The 24,756-nt window shown below is 36.2% G+C and overlaps 3 protein-coding genes across 10 annotated transcripts in view; 1 reads left to right on the forward strand and 2 right to left on the reverse strand.

Moving 5' to 3' along the window:
- The window catches only part of LOC103702083 (HEAT/U-box domain-containing protein), a 31,225-nt gene extending 21,012 nt beyond the window's left edge, over positions 1–10,213 (reverse strand). Inside the window, exons 1-5 of one of the 6 annotated variants that reach the window (XR_003384672.3) lie at positions 9,881–10,140; positions 9,584–9,695; positions 7,618–7,680; positions 5,625–5,702; positions 1,686–1,777 (exon numbers count right to left, since the gene is read on the reverse strand). Coding sequence is in view for 3 of the 6 variants with exons in the window: in XM_008784372.5 (XP_008782594.3) it covers positions 1,686–1,777; positions 5,625–5,702; positions 7,618–7,680; positions 9,584–9,695; positions 9,881–9,936 (401 nt within the window). In the remaining 3 variants the exon portion in view is untranslated. Of the gene's footprint in view, positions 1–1,685; positions 1,778–5,624; positions 5,703–7,617; positions 7,694–9,525; positions 9,696–9,880 lie in introns of all 6 variants that reach the window. The other 5 variants (XM_008784372.5, XM_039124341.2, XM_088702447.1 and 2 more) reach the window with 5 other exon arrangements.
- An 800-nt stretch (positions 10,214–11,013) lies between these two features.
- Positions 11,014–23,718, reverse strand: LOC103702086 (uncharacterized). Of its 3 annotated transcripts, none has more exons than XR_015967811.1 (7): positions 23,431–23,718; positions 22,301–22,437; positions 20,561–20,621; positions 20,260–20,425; positions 16,826–16,914; positions 11,821–12,004; positions 11,014–11,289 (listed from the first exon to the last, which is right to left on the reverse strand). XR_015967811.1 is itself a non-coding variant. In XM_008784378.4 (7 exons), exons 1-6 carry the CDS (start codon positions 23,480–23,482, stop codon positions 11,856–11,858), a joined length of 621 nt encoding a protein of 206 aa, XP_008782600.1. In that variant the 5' UTR covers positions 23,483–23,718; the 3' UTR covers positions 11,014–11,289; positions 11,821–11,855. The 3 variants fall into 3 exon arrangements, 2 of the variants coding, with proteins under 2 accessions (XP_008782600.1, XP_026658424.1); XM_008784378.4 differs by having other exon boundaries at positions 11,821–11,971; XM_026802623.3 differs by having other exon boundaries at positions 11,821–11,971; positions 20,260–20,422; positions 23,431–23,715.
- On the forward strand, positions 14,014–16,825 carry LOC148702620 (uncharacterized). Its single transcript, XM_088702038.2, has one exon. It carries the CDS (start codon positions 14,153–14,155, stop codon positions 16,667–16,669), a length of 2,517 nt encoding a protein of 838 aa, XP_088558164.1. The 5' UTR covers positions 14,014–14,152; the 3' UTR covers positions 16,670–16,825.
- Positions 23,719–24,756: the final 1,038 nt, after the last annotated feature.

The following is a 24,756-nucleotide window of genomic DNA, read 5'->3' on the forward strand; positions in this document are numbered from 1 at the left end:
GCTTTGTAGACCAGCCTGACAAAAGTGATGCATCCTGTGTTTAAGCGACAAGTAGTCTTCATTTGGTTCAATCTATAGCTTCAACCAATAAGCCATAAGACCAAGGGACTATATGAGCACATCAACTGATGACCATTTATGCATGAAGCTCGCCAAATCACCACACCAACATGATGAGGTGCCACAAGTTAGCTGTGATGTTCTCAATCTGGTTAACAGAAAGTATTTCCGAGGTAGTTGCAACAATAACCAAAGGCTTGATATAAGGGGTCTGTCTGAATCTGAGGAAACATTGATGCTGGTTATAATGGTCAATCTGGAACATCTACATTATATCTTATTTCCAGCATAGCTTTAGATAGGTAAACTTCAGACAACAGCGAAAGTTCCTGTGAATGTTATATACTTCTGACTAGTGAAGAAGAAAAGCTTTTGCTCAATATCAAATCTGATACGAGTAGTGGAAATGGACATCATGGAAACCTTACCAGGACACTTGGGAAAGAATGCCTAGCGCAAATTTCTTGTTTTGTCCTCAAGCATGAAAATAAAAACTAATATATTGCAGAGCAAAGAAGACCAAGATCCATGCAAATGGCATTTAACTTAAATCCTTGGATAACAGCTTTTTCCTTGTTTGTAAAAATGGAAATTTAATGAATTGAAGAATAGTACAAAGCCACCAAGAACTAAGAAATTTTTTGCAAGACTCCAGCTAAGAATACAAAAGAAATCAGTGGCGATAATATATTGATATTGATAGGGAGATACGTGCTTCTTTCAAAGCATTTTGTCAATAAACTAAGGGCATCATTTCCCGGTGGGGCATTTACTTTCAGATGACAACAGCCTGCTCCTGCAACAGGGGTATTGCACAACGCTAAGCCACCCCCCACCCCAACTGATCAAGCAGTGACACTGCTTGTGACAGACTTGGCTTAAGCTGCTATATTCAGTTTGGATAAGTAGAGTCCCTTTGATTGGTTTGGTCGGGTGTTCAGGAGATTTTTCATTATCTTCCCTAATGTTCAGACTTGTTCTGGTTTGAGAAAGAAGCACCACCAAGTCCACTAGGGAACCCTAAATAAATAAGAAATGGGCAGCTAATGTCAAGCCCACATAAAAACTCGTACTGATTATAAGCTAGATGTTGATTGGACACCAGAGGTTGGTAAGAATTATGGGAATAATGCCCCCCTAACCTAGGTAGGCCTTTGCTAGAAGGAATCTTCCGCTTAGGGTGCCATACCCCCTTTGGAATCTCCCCAAAAACTCGTCGCTGCACCCGCTTCCTTTATTTGGGAAAAAAAAGAGATCCTCTTCCCCGCGCCCACCATGGAATCTGCTTCTGCACCCACACCCTTATGTAGGTCCACCAGCAAAACAGCTGGAAATTTTTTAAAGTATTCCTGAGGAAACTATATAAAAGTTCCCCTTGAGCGTTTGTGCGGTTTCTTTTTTTTTTTTTTTTTTTTTGCACGGCTGCCGCAGGGTGAGGGTGGGGGGGTTGTTGTTGTCAAGCCATGTCTCCACAACAAATAGACCAAAATTTCCAGAATTTTATCGCATGAAAATTAGCATGTCATATCAATAATAAGAAAACCATTTTCATAAAACAGAAGCCAAATGATGAATGCTGTTGATCATAAGCATGAAACAAGTACGATGTGACAATTGTGAAAGACCTGATAGCAATGACAAGATTAGCCATGGTATCATGAGTAGCTCGACGGACCTCTCTGTTGTAGTCATGCAAGAGTCTCTTGTACTCAAATGCCTATAAGAAAAAAAAATGAAAAACATTCACCATAAGCACAGTTATACATATTTAACAACTAAGCAGCGAACTTTACTTTCATGAAGATCAAATATGTACCAGACAACTTATTTTCTAGTAAGCAAAGAATCATCAGCATGCAAAAGTCAAAAAATGGTACCATCAGAAAGCCTAACCACACAAACAAACTTAGCAGGCTATAATATTAGCAGCAAAACATGAAAGGGAAGAAAGCTTCCTGACAAGATTGTTAAAGCTAAAAGTGGAAAAATAAACAATATCTTAATATCAGAAGGTGGGAACAAATTTGCACCAAATATGATGAATAGTTAAAATGGCACACTATACTAAACATGTTAACAAAGATCCTGGTATCTTCTGTAGCTAAATATATGCATCTTTGAAGAATTAATCACTTCACAACCAGTCGACCTGCATTATTGATAAGAGAGAGCAACAAATAGCAACCACCTGAATTTCCTAAGAGACAACTGAATATTGAGGAGGGCCTGCTCAAACATCCTGCAAATCAAATGGAGTTACAAGGGGGGAAAAAGAAGCCCAGAAAATTGATTTTTGGTAGGAGGTTATGTAATTCACAGTGTATTTTGATGCTTTGAATGTCTATCAATCCTCGTAGCGCTGCACAACTAGGAATTTCGGTTCCTGGATTTTAGATGTCTTTCATTTCTGAACCTTACAATTGGCATTTTTCCCAGTCATTAAGGCTTCTTGGCTCCCTTATCCACATCAACTCTTTTTTACTAGTGAAATCCTGGTAGTATACACAACTTTTCATAAAGTAAGTACGCATTGTATCCCTAAATGTTTTTTTTGAGAAGGTAATCCACTTGAATAAATAAAAAAGGATAAAGCATTATTGACTTATAGTATATAAGACCAAAATATTATATGGGCATGGGAATTTCTTTTGTTGTTGTTGTGTTGTGTTGTGTTGAGGTGGGGGGATGGGGAGTGCAAGAGTCAACATGTCCAGAAGAGTTCCAACCTTGGGGCATGGCTTCACCTTTGATTTTGTTTGTTCGTAACTAGCCACTTAGCTAAGCAAAGGTCTCTCAAAAGTTAAACATAAAAATGATTCTACCAATTTCCAAGAACTTACCCGCAACCCAAATCCTTATGCTATGACCTATATGAGCTCACCAAGTCTCTCCATATGTTAATAAGATGGCCTTAATCACACTAATATCTTATTATAAAGCATTTTTAACCAAAACGTTCTATCAATTATTCATTTGTCTCTCTCAAATATTATTAATAGTGCTATGACATGTCACAGAGTATCCCTGTGTTCCGACACAACCAAAATAATGATGATGATGACGACGACGACGACGACGACGACGACAGCAATGGCGATCATACTTACAATAACATGATGATGATGACAATGATAACGACAACAACAATAATTCATATTGCAAAGGTATGAGGTAATACCAGAAAAGGATGGGCCTAGATTACACATCTGTAGGTCTATTATCGGCACTGCAGAAAGAGAATCCACAAATAATTCATATTGTCTGTATAACTTTTTGGAGATGTTTTCATGTGTTTCATTTTTTATCTCGACATACATACACCTTATATAAAAAAACCTCTGGTCAAAAGGCTTCTTGGCTCTCTAACCAGTAGCCCATCTTCTCACCATGTTGCTCGGGAGTGTCAGATGGGTTCCTTTGGGCCAGGCTACTTCAGCGAATGTCGAGTCAGTATGAAAGAATGTTGCATCTCAGGAATCCATTTCCACATGTCTGTCGCATGTGAATCTAGCATGAGCCCAGCACAAAAAGGCCAATCCTGCACTAGCATATGGTAAGCCTTGTTGCTTTTAACATCATTTGAGGCATGTTTTATAATAATGGCCATTATAACATTTGAATGACCATAATTGCATTTCAGCCTCACTCCATCCAATTAAATTTATAATAACAAGGAAAATAATAGTGACTATTACATATCATAAAGATATTTTTTTACACGCAAATGTAAAACAAAAACACCGTTGTTTTTCCATTATTGCTTGTTATTTTTCTTTTATATGTCATTATAATGACCACTATAATAATTATAATTGTTTTAATTCAAATAACTTCAAATTACATAGGATGCGGCAAATAATAGCTGTAATAACTACTATAACGATAAAAAATGATTCCAGGGGCAGCGTTTGCATGAATAACACAGTATTGGAAACTCAGTTTGAGGGTTGTTGCACCAGCTTTCCAATAACAAAGACATTCTCCAAAATCATGAATGTCATTGGATTATTTTTTGCTTATTCCGTAGCTGTTCGTTGTTTGAAAACAAATAATATCTATTATAACAACCAATTACAAAAATAAAATTTGCTGATCAAATATTTCACTGGTATCATAAATAATATATTAATATTTATCGGATATCCGTTGACCTATGAAATATGCAGATCAACTTTCCGATGTTTTCCTTTTGCACTTTTTACCATATCCACAAAACTTGAATGAGTTTTTGCCTTCCTAAGTTTATTTTCCTTTTATTTTTATATTCTTCTCTTTTTTTTGGTGTACTATATTCTTCTCTTTTCCCAGGCCTTTAAACTGTCTAATAGGACAGAAGATTCTGCTCCCCTTTTTTTTTTCATTTCCATCTTTCCCTTTTTTTTGCAATCTTGCAAATTCTCTAACAAGAAATTAGAAGATGGATGGCTTAGTTCCCCTCCAAAATAAAATTACTAAAAAACACTTCTAAAATTAACTTTTTTAGCTATGTAATAAGAATAAATGAAAAGATTTGGCATGCTTTAAAGAGATATGCTAGGGATATGCGCACATACAACATGTGATATGTAGTGTTGGAGAGTGGAAATAGTCCCACATTGAATAGGTAAGGAGATCTAGTTGGTTTTGACATACACATAGCCTATCCACCTACTAGCATAAACTTTTGGGTTGGACTTTAATATGGTATAAGAGCCAGTTGACCCCTCCCTTGGCCTACCAATCTCCCTAGATGCTCCTCTTTTCTACCTGCGATGCATCTTCCGGTTTCATCCTTGAGTTCTCTACGTGAGAGGGGGTGTTGGAGAGTGGGAATAGTCCCATATCGGATAGGTAAGGGACTCTAGTTGGTCTCATATACCCATAAGCCATCCACCTACCAGCATAAGCTTTTGGATTAGACTCTAACATCTTGCACATACTCTTCTTGGGTGCATATTGATAGTAACTAAACTGACAAGGAATGTATCAACATGCATAATCAGACTCCACAATTAAATTATTGAGTAGTTCAAAAATGTTTTTTTGAAGTTGCAGATGATCTATTGAATAGAGGATATCAAACAATATTTTTTGGACAAATGATATTTCAAGGGAGAATATTTAGAGTTTCGTTGTAGTACAATGTGTTTCATACATAAAAAGTACATGATAATTGAAATATGGTGAATGATCATGATCCATCCTTGATAGAATGCTTTGATTAGAACCTTCTAGCCATCATAATTTTATGCAGTGATTTAATCAAATATGATTGAAAAAAACTAACATTACATAAGTATAAATCTTACAATCAAATCAAAATAACAAATTAAATCCTCGCATGATTACACATGCATCATGCATGCCCAACAACTAATGTGTGTGTTGTATAAGAAAAGAAACAAAATTGGAACACCAAAAAAGAAAAATTGGGGAAGGAGGTGGCTGCTTTGACAATGTTACACTTGCAAAAACAATAGAACAAGAAAAAAGAGATATGCAGCATAGATTGTTCAATTAAATTATTAATAGTTCAAAGCATCTGATGAAAAGAAAGTGAATACATCAGAGGCAGAAAATGATACCCATTGTGGAACAATTTGTACTATTTCCTCAGCAGACTTTTGCTTAAAGAGCATAGACAATGCTGTTAAGGCTTTAAGCTGTACCAAAAAAAAGACACGTGTTATAATAATACAGCTACTAGAAAAAGTAGCATAACAAGATACGTCTACTTAAGCATATACATTTAAAGCTAGACGATATAGTCCAGACTCCAGAATACTGTTCCTCTAAGAGGGAAAAGAAAGTGACAGTATTGCCCTATCAATAACCTTTTTGCTATCATTTCTTCTAAGTATACAAGCATTGTGTAATTAATCGTATCCTAATATGTTGCAAAGGACCCTGGACAATCAGAAGCTAGCCAAAAGAATGCAAACAAATTCATGTAACTTTGTGGAATGGCCAACTACAACCACAAGCCATTATTCCATGTATTCAATATACATTTCATGCATTCAAAGTCTCCACTAGTTCTAATATTAAGGGTCATTTCTTCCTTCTAAGAAACTACCTCAAGCTTCTTTTCAACATACCCATTTCTCGGATCCCAACTAATTCTCCTCAAGATAGCATATTTCTCATGAAAACTGATCACAGCAATGAGCTAGGAACATGGCTAGCAGTTGGGAGGGGGGAGTGAGGGCGGACCTAACAATCAAGCCTTAAGATTTAAAAGGGCTCCTGAGCTGGGAAAAGCCTTATTGTCATAATTAATTCGAAACAAAATGTCAGAACTAATTATAGTCTTGTTGCCTAAATTAAGGAAGATAATTGAACTTTTTCTATAAATTGAAAATCTTCAGTATCTATTTAACTCAAAGCTTCAACGGATTTTACCATCAAAGAAACATCCCTATTTACCAAAGACCAAAGGACTTAAATAAAATAATAGTCCAAATACCTCTTGTGGTAGAAAAAAAGCATCATATTGATTTTTAAGGAAGATAATTTTTATGTTTCTATAAATTCAAAATCTTCAATATCTTTTTAATTCAAAGCTTCAATGAAGTTTATCAACAGACAAATGTGCCCATATTACCAAATACCAAAGGGTTTAAATAAAATAATAGTCCTTATACATTTTATGGAAGAAAATAGCATCATACAGATTCTTAAGAGGGATCCAGCAATCATAACCAGAAAGTTTCCAACAAGATTCCTTCCAGAAGCAAACAGGAAAGATAAATTAATAAAAACACCCAAGATGCTAAATAAAGTTTTGCAAAATGAGAATATATGAAAGAAAAGAATGACTTAAATGCTTTGTCTATACATATTTCTGTTAGATTCAACCAGTACAGTTTGGATAACAAATCATCCATTTTCTAGCATTTTGGGCCTACTGCCAATTGAATGATAATTCTTATTTTCTGCAGATTTTTGATGTTCATGTTTGTTCGGTGTTAAAAGTTTGCATTGATTTATACTTAAAAGGACTAGGATTATGCAGTTCCTCTAGTCTGCCAACTACCAATTATGAAACTTTTTGCATACCTTTATGTCTTTCCCTGCCACTGCACACCAAGTATTGGTGTGGCATAGCAGAATAAGTGTACCAAACTAGCGCCTTTCCAGCATGCTCACTAGACAATATTTTAATCCTTGACTATACCACAAAGTGTTCTGCATGACCTTACATTCTTCAAGCCTTGCCACTCCTTATAACCAATATATTATCCAGTGCCCCATTGATACAAATTTTTCAACTCTGATCCTCATCTTTCATTTCCTTATGTTAGTTAACTTCATTAGCTGCATCCGCGCATTGTTTACCAAAAGAATAGTACTTAAACGAAACATGATAATCAAGTCAGCCCATTGTTTTAGTTAAGCAAGTTTAAAATAAGAATGTCTATAACTCTGTATAGTCTTGAAAAAATGCTGCCAAATGTTTACTATGGGGATCCACATCTGAACATTACGATCAAGGAAAAGGCAAGCGTTAAAAAATATTGGCAACCAGGGTAATTATGGAATATATGAAATATTAGTACCAAGAAATAAAATTTTCACCTTTGTTGTAGGATCCTTCCTACCCAGCCTCTTTAAGTGTTGTGCAACTTCACTATCCACATCCTTCATACAATAGCTTTACATTAAAGGGGTGAATGATGACTTACATGAAATAGTTTTAAAAAAGTTGGAAAAAAAGTCAAAAAATAACTTCCAATTTAGACAACATGGTGAAATGAATCAAAATAAAAACTTAAGTCAAATGAAATAAAGCATTGAATGATTTATACCATATTATTTATCAGCAACAACATATACTTAGAAACACAAGTTCTTCATTAATTAGATGATACTTTCAAACAAAATGCCTTGACGACTATTCAATCAAAATTAGCATGACAAACATCAAGCATATGGATGTAGAGAACATTCAAGTAGTACTAAAAGGACATGCAATATATATAACAAGTTCATGGGCAAAGACTACATACAAAAAATCCTCTTCGAAATAGCGGTAAGCAATTGCAACTACAGTTTGAATTCAGAATTCAGGATCATTTAATATATTTAGCTTCTTCTCTTTAAATAAGTCATGATACTTTATTTCTTTTATTAATTATACTACTCCCAAATTTACCAGAAAAATCCTCTAAGTTCTCCTCAAAATATAAGATAAATTTAGTTCTGTTCATCCATGACACTTTTAATTCCAAGTTGTGATCCTAGCTTATACTCCGTTGCTCTACTATTCCGTACATAATTAAAAACTTTTCCATGGAAACCATTCTATTTTGTCCAAATAATTCTGTATCCCATTTTTTCCTTAATCCAAATGGTATCACACAAGATCATGATAAATTAAAATCCATTTTCCTTTAATTTCTTTCCAATTAGAGAAAAGAAATATATAAGGACCAACATATAACAACTGTTACCAACAACTAATATCTAACTTATGCTGCTTCCTAGTAAAGACTAATTCATACCATCCAGTCCTATCAAAAACCATGTCTTCTATCTTAGGTAACAGTCATTTCCTTTATGACCACTAAAAAGTGTGCCCTTTCTCTTCTCAATTTATTTATTTAGCATACAAGTTGCATGGAAATACAATTTTGTATTGAAAGATATAGTTCAAAAATGGTACTGAAGTTCTGTTTTTGACAATTTTGATTATTTAATTTAAGCTTTCGAAGCTTTGAATAGATTGATTTTCTATTCCTTTTCCAAGTAAAACTCTGCTAATTGCTTTTCATTACCAATTTGCACTAATGCAATGCAAATTTTGCAATGTGGAGCTTTTAATACAGATGACCAATGAAAAAGAACTAAGGAATGATAAGGCTTGTGGTCCTTGAATGTGTGAATCGAAATTATTTTAATAGAATCAACTTCCCAGAAGTATGTGTTTGCATACCAATATTAATTCCTTTCTAAGATTTTCGGTGATCATAGTCATGGGAGGTTTTCTCAATAAAGTATCATTCTTTTGTCACTCCCAATGCTCACCATATCGATTACATAGAACAGATGATTTTACACACAAATATGAAGTTTCAAGTTTGAGTATCTACCTTTGTTGCTGATAGATGTTGTTACAGATGACTGACTAGTGCTAACCAGTTTGGCAGAGCATGTTGTGTTGGTTTTCTCCACCTAGATTATCTAAAGCTCACTACACATGGGCCTTCTTTCACCATACTTGAAAAAAGGTGCAGCAGGTTATGCGAGAGAATTCATTATTACTGTATTTTCACATTGATATAACCTTCTTTAAAGAAAAAGGTTCTTTTTATATCTACTGCCCCTTCTTCATTATTCTTACATAACCCTTTTTTAGACACAGCAGCTCAGCGTTCAAACCACCATAAAAATCTCAAGAATTCACAAATTCTATAACAACATTAGCCGCTCTGATCAATTATATCTCAAATACTGAGCAAGAAAAACAAACAGCTTACTACCTACATCATTAGCAAATCAGACATATATTTTCAGCGCAACTTAGGATCAAGACCAATAGTACCGAAAAAGGCGTCGATTCCTCAGCTGTTGAAGATGACTCGATCCGAGACCTTCCAAGATAACCTCCAAATCCAACGCTTGAAACCCCGGCAGGCAACAGCGAAGCAGCTAACCTGAAAATTTCAAGAACAAAAAGAAGGGAAAAAAAACGAAACGTTTTAAAAAGATAGCCCTCGAGAGCGAATTCAAGAAACCTAATACGAAAAATTCAAGAAACCTAATACGAAGAATTCAAGAAACCTAATACGAAGAAATCAAGAAACCTAACACACAGAACTCAAGCAAGAGAGAATCAAACCTGCTGCTAGAAGGCCGGTTCTTGCTCCTCCCACCTTCTCCCTTTTGTTTCCTCATTCTCCACTCCAAGCTCTTCTATGCGAACTGCGCCGAATGGCCGAAACCCTAGAATAGTCGGGCTGGCTTCTCTTCTTGGCGCGCGAGAGAGAGGGGGAGGGGAGCGAGGAACGATGTTGGGGTTTGGTCCGTTTGGAGGAGGGGCCGAACAAAAAAAAAAACAACAACAGGTTTTCGAAGACACGACCTTGGAAGCCCGGCCCAGTGAAATATATCCCTTGGAGCCGGGGAATGGGGACCTGGCCCTATCCTCGGGATTACATCGGGATACTATTAGCCGATGGCCCCTTTTGGGTCCGGCCGCTAGCCCAAGGCGCGTGCAAGCCGCGCGGAATTTTGAGGCGGTGCGTGCGATGTATTACGAGATGGATGGCACGTGCGGTGACACGTACACCGACCGTGCAAATCAGAAGGGAGACAGCTTGGCACGGATGGCGGTCTTAATTCACATCAGGTGTTGATCCATCTCAGGTGCCGAACCACATTAGCCAACGAGGTGAGCATTATGCTGTTCGTCCTGAGGTCCGGCAATACAGTGAATCGGACCTGACATCTCGAAACTAAGGTTGCCATGAAATTGCAACGCCGAGGTAACTGCAGAGCTAAAAATTACATTCTCTCAACAATTTAATTTTAATCGTCCGATGATTGAATTCGACGAGACCTACCAACCCTTTTTATCTCCGTAGGCAGCGTTACGGACTTATAAGCAATCTAGACGCGGAAAAGAAAGTTAAGATACCTCTTGCAGTCTATTTTATATTTCATATTTTTAGAATAAAAAAATAAAAAAATTTATTTTATTTTAAAGTCAAATATATCTTATAATGATGATAATAATAACCAAGACAATGATAGAGATGATGATGGCATAGAGATGCTACTGGTGCGACGACAAGGTGGTGGCAGTGGTGATAATGGTAGAGGTATAACAGATGCAGTGGTGGTGCGTCCGCCTCAATTTTGCAAGTAATTTTAGCCAAAAGGAAGACCCGCCGAAACTTTTTTTTTTTCCATCAGTAACTATGCCATAAGAGCTAAGGGACTATTAAGCAAGCTCAACACTAAACGAGAAAATAGAAAAGCTCAAGTGATCTACATATACACCCCAGCATATGTGTTTGCACATTGCAATGTATATACAAATGGATAAATTTCAGCATAAACCCTTTTGATGGTGATAAACCTCAAGATAGTAAACTGAAAAATTTGTGGCCACTTTGAGAACTGCTGCCATTCTACACCAGTCCAAAGATTGCTATTCAAACTGATATTTCTCTCTTTGCGAGGTGTAGGGTTAATTGCATTTTAAAACTTCATCGCTATATGCCTATATGAAACATGACCAACTACCTGCAAGAAATAGGAGCATTAATAAGATCATTCTGTCCAAGCTATTATTTTCTACATAACTTATGATGGCCATATTCATGAATCGACAACTACTTTCGACTTACGGGTAACTTTCTTCCCATGATAAGTCTACTGTCATGGTCTGAATCTTGCAGCAAGAAAGGAAATCTTACTGATTTTTGGATGCATGTGATATGAACCATCAATTCCGAAATGAATTGCATCTATGCCTAAAATTTGGGGATATGATGAAGCAGAAAAAAAAAAAGATTTTGATGATGACTGGTGAATCATCATTTGGGAAACCGAACTCCTTTTGCTATCCCAATTGACAGTTTAAATAACAAAGGCATCCTAAGTCATTTTCAGGATTATCAAGCAATTACAGACAGATGGCGGACATCGACACACTACTGCACAACCACTACAAAATGGAGCAAATTAACAGAACTGCTGGCATGTCTGCCATGCAATGACAGTTTTGCTAATCGGATTAACAAAAATAGAAGCATTTTGCATCCACTGGTATACCTGTAAATAATCTGATGGATTATTGCATATAAATGCTATGAACAGCACTTTGGTGGGGGTTCTTTCTCTGGTTCATCTACAATAAGAATCCCTTTTCTTGGTGGAGCAGGGGACAAGCCCTCAGCACTGTTTTTCTTCTTTTGCAATAATCCTGCAAGAGTGACACAGATGAGAGTACACTACCCTGCAGAATAGTGAATCAACAGCAACAGTCAAGGTACACAGATGCTGTTCCATTTGGTGAATTAAAAAAGGAACATGTCAAATTCATAGTCACAAAATGTTGAACATGGTTGCCTGATAATCTATTTCTCATCGAAAACCTGAACAACCCCAACACTTCTTCGTGAATAATAAATCACACCCAAATCTCACAAGTTGAATGTCTTTAACTGTTCCTTTACAATAAATCCTATGCCTGTTTTAATCTATTATTTTTACTTGAAACTAGAAAATAGCTGATCTGTGGCTCCTGGTAGACAATCCTTCAGATTAGATGATTGCCCACCTATTCATAATGTCATATGAGACGAGGTTTCTTTGCAGACACGGTTGAAAAGTTCGGATGGAATGTTTCATTTAATTCAGAATGTACTGTTCTTTTCTGACCAAAGAAACACTAAATATCAGTTCTAGATCACCTAGCACTGATGTTTTCCAAAATTGGCTAAATGTGATTTAGCTGAGAAGCACAAAATGGTTAAAAATGGCTATCAAGGAGAGAGATTCGACCACAAATTTTTGTGTGAAGCACTTCAGATCCCGGCTACCAAATGTAGAGAAAAATCTTGTCATCAAGACAAATGCCATGAAAATGAGAATGATTGGCAAGTTTGGCCTTTTTCTATTTAGTTATATCCACGAAAAGCAAAATTTAAGCAATAAGCTAGACAGATTACCTAAAAAAATTAAATAATGCTCAAAGTAGCTTGATAATGTCAAGAAGGTATCTTCAATATGACATAGTGAACTAAACTTAAGAAACATAAATATATGCGAGATCTTTTTTCCAAATTTTCTCATCAGATGGAAAATTTGTCAGCAACATTTTGCCAAAGTTATGTTTGTATTACAAACAGGGGCGGCCCAAGCCTTAGGCGACCTAGGCGGTCGCCCAAGGCCCCGGCTCGAGAGAAGGCCCCGCGACGGCATCCTACGCTCTACCCTCCCAGCTCCCGCTCCTAGCTAGTAGCTACCTACAGACTACATCAGAGGGTAAGGCCGCAGCCCGCAGGACGGCAGGAGCCAACGGCTACCTCGACAAGACGCGGGTCGCCGGGTGCTCCACTGTCCACTCCTCCTCAATGGCTTAATCCGATCCCATATTCCCATCGGCCATGATGCCATCGCCCATCATTCCTCTCTGCCCTCTGGCTCTCTTTAAAATCTTCATCCTGCTCCACTCCTCCACTCCTCCTCTGCTCCTCATTCCTATTTCCTCAATCCTCTTCTACTCTGTGTCTCTGTTCGACTGTTCCGTGAAGGTGAAGCCGTGAAGGTGTGACTGCCTGCCAGCTGCCGCCTGGGTCGTCTACTCGTCTCCTCCTCGCCTCCCCCCGCGTGGCCGCGCCTCCGCCAGTCCGCCTCCCCGCCTCCTCGGGCCCCGGCATCCCGCGACCGTCCCCGCCTCCCCGGCATCCAGGCGGTCCCGCCGCCCGCGACCTCCTCGGCTCCTTGCCTCCTTCCCGCCTCTCGGGCCCCCGGCTCTCGTGAGGCCGTGACCCCGTCGCCCGTTGGCCCGTCCGGCTCAATCCAGCGAGCCGGCGAGGTCGTCTCCTCCGCCTGAGCGCCTCCCAGTCCCCGGACCCCACCCGCGGCCTGTGCCGTCAGTCCGTCACTCCCGTGAGCCGTGAGCCCGTGACCTCCTCCGCTCCTCGCCCGCCCCCGGCCCCGGCTCCCGTGAGGCGTGAGGCCGTGACGGCAGACGGCGTGAGCGTGACCTCCTCGCCTCCCTCCCCGGCCCCGGCTCCCGTTGTCCCGTGACCCGTCACCCCGGCGGGCCCGGCCGTCCCCTCAGCCCTCCCGTCCGTCTCACTGAGACTGAGAGACTGTCAGTCTGTGACACTGACAGTGACTCAGTGGGACTGTGGGTGGTGGGCCTAGTGGCACTGTAGCACTAGCACAAGCTGCACAGCATATGGTGTGATCCTTCTAACCCTCCTTTTGTTGTTTGATTATATTTTCGACATCCAGTGTTTAATTTTCCTAATTTTATTGCAATTTCTATAATTTTGTTACAATTTTTCTCTTCTATTTTTTCTCTTTTATATTTTAATTTGTTTGTAGTAATTATCTTAATTGTTTTGTTTGGTAATATAATTTTTATATTCAAATGTCTAATAGAAAATATGAATGTGGATATGAAAAACTTAAAAAGAAAAGAAAAATCGAAAAACTCATTCAATCTCAAAAAGGAGCTCTAGATAAATTTGTTATGACAAACAAACAAAACACTACATCAAGTTCAACTCAGGAATTAACAACTAAACAAGCACCTGAAATAGAGCTAAAAGATGACATGAAAGGAATGAAACAAAATGAGATTGACAACCATATTCATGGTGAAGAACATAATGAGAAATTAGATGAAGATAGGATAAATAAGAATAGTGTAGAGCTTAATGAAATTAGTTCTATTTCTACAAATATATACGATCCTGGTCAATGGAAGCAAATCGATACAAGGTTGAGAGATCTATTAGTAGAAAGAGGTCCAATTAGAGATTATGATCTTCATTTTCCTAAGGATGAAAATAATAGGCACTTCTCTACGCTACATTACATTCGTAAATTACCTAATGGTGAAAAATATGATAGAAGATGGTTAGTGTATTCGAAGGAATTGGATAGAGTATATTGTTTTTGTTGTAAATTATTTGATTCAACACCTAACACGAGTCACTTAGTCAATGAAGGAACTAGGAATTGGAAAAATCTAGGTATTATGATCAAAAGTCATGAAATAACTAATGAACATATTACTAGCATGAATAAATGGATTAATTTAGAAGTGAGATTATTGAAAAATAAGACAATTGATAAAAGTCTCCAAGAACAAATAAACCAAGAGAAAGATCATTGGAAAAAAGTATTATTGAGAATTATTGCTGTCGTAAAAAATCTTGCAAAAAATAATTTAGCATTTCGGGGAAAGAATGAAAAGATTTATCAAAACAATAATGGAAATTTTTTAAGTCTTATTGAAATGATTGCAGAATTTGATCCAGTAATGCAAGAACATATTCGACGTATTCAACATGGTGAAATTCACAATCATTATTTAGGTCATAAGATTCAAAATGAATTGATTCAAATGTTAGCATCTGAAATTAAAACTATAATAATTAAAAAGATTAAAGAAGTAAAATACTTTTCTGTAATACTTGATTGCACTCCTGATGCAAGCCATCAAGAACAAATGACCCTAGTTTTAAGATGTGTAGATACTTCAACAAGTCCAGTAAAAATAGAAGAATATTTTTTAGAATTTTTAGAAGTAGATGATACCTCTGGAAAAGGCCTTTTTGTTGCACTTATAAATATAATAGAAAAATATAAACTTGATATTAATGATATAAGAGGACAAGGGTATGACAACGGGTCTAATATGAAAGGAAAACATCAAGGTGTACAAAAAAGATTATTAGATATAAATTCTAGAGCATTTTACACACCATGTGGATGTCATAACTTAAATTTAGTATTATGTGATACTGCTAACTCATGTCCTAAGGCTATATCTTTTTTTGGAGTAATACAACGAATTTATACCTTATTTTCTTCTTCTACAAAACGATGGAAAATTTTACAAGATAATGTATCTACATTAACTCTTAAACCTTTGTCACAGACACGTTGGGAAAGTCGTATTGAAAGTGTCAAAGCAATTAAACATCAAGCTCCTAAAATAAAAGATGCATTAGTTCAATTAGCGGAAACTAGTGAAAATCCTAAAATAAAGAGTGAGGCTATATGTTTAGCTACATATGAGATTGAAAATTTTGAATTCTTGTTAGGCATGAATATATGGTACGATATATTGTTTGCTGTTAATTCAGTTAGTAAGAACTTACAATCTGAAGACATGCATATTGATGTTGCTATAGATCAATTAAAAAATCTTCTTTCTTATTTGAAAAGTTATAGGAAAAATGGATTCATGAATGCTTTGAATTCATCTAAAGAAATTGCAAATGAAATGGAAATAGAACCTATATTTCGTGAAAAACGTGTGATCCGTAGAAAAAAACAATTTGATGAAAATAGTAATGATGAAACAACAAGATCAGCTGAAGAATCTTTTAGAATTGATTACTTTTTATATATAGTAGATCAAGCTATTTCTTCAATTCAAAATAGGTTTGAACAATTCACCATATATGAAGATGTTTTTGGTTTTTTGTTTAATTTTAGAAAGTTAAAATCTTTGAATGAAGAGAATTTGAAAAAGTGTTGTCTTAATCTTGAAAACTTTTTAAAGCACGGTGAATATTCTGATATTGATGGTCTTGATCTGTTTTCGGAGTTAAATGTTTTAAAAGAAGTTTTACAAATAGAAACTAGTACCCCTATTGATACTTTAAGTTTTATTAAAAAAACAGATTCTTTTCCAAATGCATTCATTGCTTATAGGATATTGTTAACAATACCTGTAACAGTTGCTTCTGCTGAAAGAAGTTTTTCAAAATTAAAGTTGATAAAAACTTATTTGCGGTCAACTATGTCACAAGAAAGATTAAATGGATTAGCTATATTATCGATTGAAAATAATATTTTAATGAATCTTGAGTACAAAAGTTTGATTAGTAATTTTGCATCTCAAAAAGCTAGACGGATTATTTTTAAATAAATTTTTAAAGTATTTTATACTTATTAAAAATTTATTATTATTATTATTATTATTATTTTAAAAAAGGCCTCATTTAGTGAGTTCGCCCTAGGCCCCCAAATGCATTGGGCCGCCCCTGATTACAAACATCAAGTTCTTGTCAAAATTGAAACTCACGTGTTGCAATATCAAGGAAGACTTCCTCTACTCCAGTCCCAGATTTTGCAGATGTGAGGAAAAGTCTTGGCCCAATTGCTGCTGCAAAACTGCAAGGGACATAAACAAACTAGCTCAGTAAGGTATTTTAAAGGAAGAATGAAGTCTTTATACTCTGAACTTAAAAGCAGATGACTACTATATACAAATTGCACAAAACAAACTTTATTTAGCGGTTTCCAGATGAACTATATTGACATTGTTTAGCTCTGAGGAAAACTCAAATTAAATACGAACTCATCACACAATTTGACAATAAGACCTTTGATGCAGATCAGGGACAACCAAACAAACTAAAGAGATAAATATAGACTGTTAGAATCTAAAAATAACTGAAGAGGAACAGCGAATAGATTTGAATTTTTGGGATATAAACAACAAGAAAAACCAGGTGCACTACGGTAAGAATACAAAAGCATAGATTGGAAGGAGCTTGAACAAATAATATAACCGTCCTCTTTTACCATGAGAGGCAAAGCCTCAAAATGTACAAAAAAAAACACATCCATAAAAGTCCCTGGACGAGGAGAAATATCAAACTGTAGGACTGCACCACCACAGAAAACAGCATCCATCAAGAACCCCTTCAAGCCATCCAATCCACTGACTGATTTTCATCATGGTAAATTCAGGTGACATGGAAACTTTCTAATGAACAAAGAATAAGACAAATATCACAAAGAAGAAGGTTATGAGATAGGCGAATCAAATGAATCCATTGATACAGTGCATTGCAGTCATTGAGTCACTTCCAAGTCAGATAGGTTGAGCTCAGAATTCACAGACTCAGCCAAGGGTACCAATCCATGCTAAAGTCTAGCACTGGCATATAAAACCTGACCCTCTGAAGTTTCATATATATCCTCATCTCTGAATACTCTTGTTTAAAGAGTTAAAATTAGCTAGAATTATATGCTTCAATATTTGTCTTGAGCATCCAGGCAAAAAACCTCTCAAGATGGCCACAGAGTCCCTTCTACAGATCAACTTGAAGATTAATTAGCAGCAAGCTTTAAGTTTTTGCCACCTGACACCGATCAATTGGTAAATTTGACAGATAAATGAATAATATATAGTTATAAGAAGTGATAAATGAGTTGATGATCAGTCTACCTCCTTGAAGATAATTCCAATGTTTCTAATAAATTTTCCATTCTAATCATTCACCGGCACTAGTGGTGCATTGCAAACTACAGACTTGAATTCTATACAAAGAGAGCGCCATATCCTAAGATTTCGATAAGTTCTGGTTGCACTGTATAACATTAGATTTCATGGTTAAATACCATATTTCCCACCAAGAGAGTTGAAAGGGTCATTCTAAGTCCCCTTATACAAATGCAAACAAATGCTGAAATTTTTACAGAGACAATATGCATTTAGCAACTGATCCAACACAGTAAATGCCATGGTTCAAGCTAATGTAAATTATAATAAGTCTCAAAAGTTTTATAGACTCCCATTATATATATATATATATATAGATAGATAGATAGAGAGAGAGAGAGAGAGAGAGAGAGAGAGAGAGGAAGCTAGATAGAGCTACAGTCAAGTGGATCTCTACTCAGATTGGTTAGGTCTATATAGGATTATGGAAGTCCCGCATCGACGATCCGAGCCATTGATTGTGATATACTACCTCTAAATTGCTTGCATACCAAAAATCACGTGATTTGAAGATGCCTAGTCTATGCATCAAGTGGTCCAAAAATAGACAATCTAAATTATACTAAATTATTTTTTTTTAATCATTTGATGCATAGGCTAAGCATCTCTAAATCATATGATTTTCAGTATGTAAGTAGTTTAGAGATAATAGAACATATCTAACAGCTCGAAACATCGATGTAGGACTCCCATTATCCAATTTAGACCTGACCAGATCTACATGAAAATCAACTCGAGTGTAGCCATGTCCAGCTCCCTCTCTCTCTCTCTATATATATATACATATGTGTGTGTGTACATGTGTGTATATTTATGTATGTATGTGTATATATATATATATATATACATATACATATAATCTGCATTTATTAAATACAGTTGTATAACGAGAACATCAGTCATTACCTGACATTTCACATTTCAAGTACAACAATACATATTATATTCCAATTTCCATGTCAAATCAGAAATTAATGTTTTATTCTGCGAACAATGACATAATCAAATAATGACACCACTATTTCATAGTTATTTCCATAATTTCTTGTTATAAAAGTTGATTGCAGCTGTTTTAGGTGATTCCTGTCCACGGTTGAACAAGGCAAATCATGGCCAAAATCTATTTTAATAGGAAAAAACATTTTTTAGTGGTGGTGGACGCGATTATCTGGGAAGATCAGTACCAATGAAACCTCTGGGAGAACAGGAATGGGACATCTGAATAGCACTTTAAAACAAATATAATTAAGTGAAGCCTCATCAAATATGTTTGAGGCTGATTTTACAAATCTGATTTCCAATTACAGCCAGTAGAAGAATCATGTTTTAGAAAGAGGAGGAAGGGGCAGGGAGACGAGAGAGAGAGAGAGAAGAGAGAGAGGAATGCTCATCAAAATTATATCCTAATAATTTTACAAGAGAAGCAAATCAGGAACAAAAATGAATGATGACTTTATTACTATATCACACACAACTTGACCTGTATGAATGTCTGCTTGCTGCAACATGTAAAATACTGAAGCCCAATAATTTTGAGTGCACCTAAGATGTATGCACCAAATAGTGCTCTTGATATCAATTATTTCAATTCTGGTGGGTTTGGGGGCATCCCAGCCGTCCGGTCCCATTCTTGAGAGAAAAATGGACCGCGGGCGAGAATCCATCCACACCGGAAAAGAAGAAGAAAGAGGAAAGAAAGAAAGGAAAGAGAGAAAAAGAAAAAGGAAAGAAAGAAATAGATGAAGGGAGAAGAAAAAGAAAGAAGGGAAGGAAAGGAAGAAAGGAGAGCAAGAAGAAGAAAAAGTAAAAGAATGGAAGGAGGGAAGAAGAAAAGGAAAGGAAGGAAGAAAAAATAAAGAAGAAAAAGAAAGAAAGGAAATAAGGAAAAAGAAAAAGAAAGGTAGGAAAGAAAGAAGAAAAGGAAACAAACAAAGAAAAAAAGAAAGAAAGAAAGAACGGAAAGAAAGGGAGAGAGATGGAAGGTACCTACTGAGATGGCTGGTGGGACAGGGCGGGCTAGCGAGCAACCCCATTACATGGAGAAATGGGGACATCCGTCCTAGGGATTTAAAACCTTGCTGAATATGTTAATATATCAAGTTTAATGATGTCCATCTCATATAGCAATTGAGTATTAATATAGAATACCAAATGTATAAAAAAGCTATATGGCCTTGTATCTATTGTACTATCAAGGAGCATTATGGATTTCCATTTGTTTTACTGACCTTTCAGCTTCTTGAAGATCAAACTTCTTTGACCTAACTAAATCACTTTTATTTGCAGCTATTGCCATGATTATATTCTTGGAAGCCATCTGTTGAAGTTCTTTAACCCATTTCCTTACTCGAACAAAAGTATCATTGTCTGTGATGTCATATACCAAAAGAGCTGCTGCAGTCACAAATAAAGGGCATTGTCTTAGTCATTCATAATCATCAAAAATCACAAATGTAAGTTTGAGGTTCCTTACAAATGCAATAACTACATCAATAAGACAGAACTGACTAGATGAGGTTGGATACAGACCATCTGCATCCCGATAGTATATAGGACCTAATGCATGAAATCGCTCCTGTCCAGCAGTATCCTGCATGAAGAAAATGCTTCAACATTGAAGTCTATACACACACACATATATCCATACTAGCATAAGTTTAAAGATTGATTGCTATGATTTTAAAATAACAACTATTAAGGACAAACCAAAGATCCAAAATCTGATGCAAAAAGTCATTTGCTTTCAAATGCCACAAAAATTCAAAAGTGCATGTACAAAAGATAAGTGCTAAGATCAGATATGATATCAGAAGCAAGAAGATCAAGAAGGAAAAAGTAAGGAAAGGTTGGAAGAAACACCGCTTGAAATGCTAACCAAAAAAAGAAAAGAAAAGAAAAGAAAAGGCTAATGCGGAAAGGATACATAGAGCCAAAATCATTCAGTTAAGTTCAATGAGTTACATTATTGGTTATGCATTACATTATTCATTATTCCACCCACATGCATATGGCCAGGTCTTTAAACCCAAATAGCATTGACTTGAGCCAAGATTGTCCAATCAGTATCATATAAGATGTTTCGAACTACTGCCGTCAATGTAACCAGATCCTTAGTTGTGATTGGTTATTGGAAAAAAAACACAAAAAGTAATGAAACGGTTAACTTTTGGAAGGATATACAAAAATGCAAAACCATTTCAACTTTCAGGTCTTTCTCGAAATTATGACACATACCAAATTTTCACCACCAAATTGTCTAATGAGTGTAAAGTTAATGACTTTGTATGATGAGAATCTAGACAGTAACATAATAATAATCAGATAACAATTTGAGCAAATATTCAAAAAGCATAAATTATCAGAATAGTTAGACTTGAACTTGGTAGAAGAGTGAAAAAACCCAGGATTGTGATCCAAATGATTAAACTCCAAGTAACAGAGGCCTGCATGGAATTCTTTGCGTTTGTCAACACAAATAGTGCAGGAAAAGATTCCAAAAAAGCAGTGAAATTTGAATCGAAGTAATCATTGAGATATAGATAACATTTAATTATCAAGCTCCCTTATCCATTTATGCATTGCTATGTCTGATCAGCAATCACAGCACATTATAATAATCATTTATAAGGTGAGATATCTATTGCTACATATATCACTTTTTCCTTAAATTCTGGGAATAGCATATAAGTAAAAAAAGAACACTCTTTGTTAACAATTTGCAGTTCATAGTAATTTCACCTAGGTTTGCAGTTTATATGTTACGTTTTGGCTAGTAAGTTTCTTTTTTTTTTTATAACTACTCTTGTACCTTTTAAGGTCCAGGAAACTTTTGTTCTTTATGAGTTGATCTAAAGTATCAGGTCTAATAGGGAGAGCTACATCTTCCCCCATCTTCACCAATGAACGATTGCCAACATTCGGTTGAAAAAAGATCTACGTGCAACTACTTGGATGAAGCTATGCAGAAAAGGTTTTACAACAAACAACCTCATTCGCAACTGGAAAGTGATAAGCAATCAAAATGACCACATGATTCTTTATCTTTATTTATGCCTTACATTCAATATATAGTGTAGGATATTCTCTGAGGAGTTAAGTTCAATATGAGTTGGAATAAGATATAGTCAAAAAATTATGTCACTGATCTTAATATAAGCATGAACAATCAGCTCTAAGAAATTGAAATCAGATTTTAATTTCCAACCATTAAAGGGTAAAGGAGTTCACAGAAATCAACCAATACAAGGATAAAAAGAGAAGACAACGCACCCATATAGACAAGGTAATAGGCACACCTTCAATAACAAGGCGTTTTGTTAAATATGAAGCTTGCACTGTAGCTTGTTGTTTTTCAGAGAAAACATTATTTACATATCGCAATACAAGAGAGGTTTTCCCAACTCGACCTGGAGAAAACAAATATAAAACCCATTATCAGTTACGTAGGATTAAAAGAAAATTGACAAATTTTGGATATAAACCTTGCATAAAAAATATAGATCCTATGGCCAAACTGTTGAAGAGGTTCTTAAAGCACAACAGTTTGAAAATTTTAAGTAAAGGTTTAATCAGTGAACATGAGGAATCTCAACACGGTTCTAACTTCTCTAGACTGGATGGTGAGTGAAAAAATCTGTAGTGGAAATGAATCAAAAGATAGAAAAGTAAATTATTAACTTTTTTACTGTAAACTGATTGCTAATTAAATGAAATCGTGTAGCCGGAAGAAATCTTTTATAAAAATAAAAAGGAAAGCATCCCAAATTTGACATTTTTTTTAAAAGCTATAATTTTTAACAAGAATAAGCAATATTTTCACAGTAAATGCAGATATGAAATTGAAACTGGGGGCAGCTTGTATCCTATAACAAATTTACTATTCATCATCTACAGAATTTCTTAGTAATGCAGCTTGCAACCCTTGAATGCATAATATGCAAAACTATACATGCTTCAGCACCATACCAACGTGTACATGAAACCAATTATGGCTAACAACAACCAGTGATGGGACGTACATCCGCCAATTTCTAACAGAGTGCCAATTAAGGCAAAACCCAACCAGAATAAGTTAACATCCCTGCCGGAGATCCCACCTCGAATGAGTTGCGCGAATATATTCCCAGTAAACTCATCAAAACCTATCAAATTTCTATTTTTTCTACCCAAATCTTCATCCCTTCAAATATCAAACTATAGCGCGAGGAAACCTAACTGAATTCAATCCTCGAGTACAGTTATCAACATATTCTCAAGAAACGATACAAAAGCAGACAGGATTACAAACATGAAGCTCTTCATTCTGAACAACAAAGAGCGATCCAGGAAACGGATCGGTAGATGCATATGACATTCGAAGGAAGGAAAGAAAGATGGCAAAGAGAAGAGATCGAAGTTACCGTCGCCGAGGAGAACGAGCTTGAAGGTGAGATTTGGGGGCCTGGAGCTCATCCTAGGGTTCTTCCTCCGGGAGTCGGGATTCGAGAGAACGCGAGGAGATGCCTCGGCCTCTCGGAAACCGAGATCGATCTGGAGCCCTCCAAACGGGATCAGCGTCTCCGAACTCCGTTCTCAGAAACTCAAATCTTCTTCAACACCGTAAGAACGAAAGCCTTCGCGCGACCCACACGACGAAGCCGGGAGCCGGGCCATTACGCGTGAACTAATCTACCAGTCTAATACGGAGGCCTACAAGGGTTTATCTGTAAAAATCTTAATTTTATACTAATGTCGGCATCTTGTGTTCCGGGACTCTTCAGTTTAAATCCACCTTATGCTACAAATATGTATAATATTGGAGCTTCACCGCATAAACGTGATGGACGTTGTAACTTGTAAGGGGTCTTCTGTGAAAAATACCTATTCCAATTTTCAAAGCGAAAATTTAGGTGGTCCTTTGTTTGCAGACGGTTGTATTCAATAAAACTGTTTTTACACAAAAGCCCTTATAGGACACGAATATTATGCATCGTTATTGTAAAATGTGCATTGTTAAGTTTGAACTGGTTGCGGCGACAAATTACCAAAAGGCTGGATGTACTCAAGTTAGAACTATATGAAATACGGTTTTCACCAAAAAAAATAAATAAATAATAAATAAACTACCAAAAAAAAAAAAAGAAACTGATTTAGGCAACCGACAGAGCAGACAGATTTGTAGTTAGGTTTATGCATAAATCACCTTTGCTTTGTCTATTATTAAAAAGCTTTCTATTCGTGCCACGCGCTCCAGACATTTCCACGCTCAAACGTATATTCTCGTCTCTAGTAGGCAAATCTTGATTAATATAGTTCTTTAGCCAAAGGTGAAAATTTTAATAAAATTAAGTCGCCATCAAATGCTTTTTCTCATGCACATTCTTACCACTAGTTTTCAAGTAGATAAACTGAAGTTTGAAGTATATTAATATCTTCTATGAGTAATGATGATTTATGGGATCATTGTGCTACTTAAGGACTGATTATAGGATGTGCATCGCATTTGCTGAGACCAGTCCTGTATGAGTCCAAAACAAATCCCAGCATCTGCACTTTGCAAAGCCAAATATTACCAAAATTAGCTTTGTTTTAGCATCTCATTATTTTAGAAACTATGCTTCTTTTTGATCCATGAATGAGTTCACAAGGTTTAGCTTCTTTTTTTTACCGCAGAATTTTAAATGGTTTGGAAATTAGTTTTACACAAGTATTTTAAAATTTCCCATAAGTCTACAGTGATTTCCTCA

Source organism: Phoenix dactylifera, chromosome 8, assembly GCF_051530095.1.
Source record: "Phoenix dactylifera cultivar Ajwa chromosome 8, Ajwa_hap1_PhDact_Kaust_v1.1, whole genome shotgun sequence".
NCBI classification, from domain to species: domain Eukaryota; kingdom Viridiplantae; phylum Streptophyta; class Magnoliopsida; order Arecales; family Arecaceae; genus Phoenix; species Phoenix dactylifera.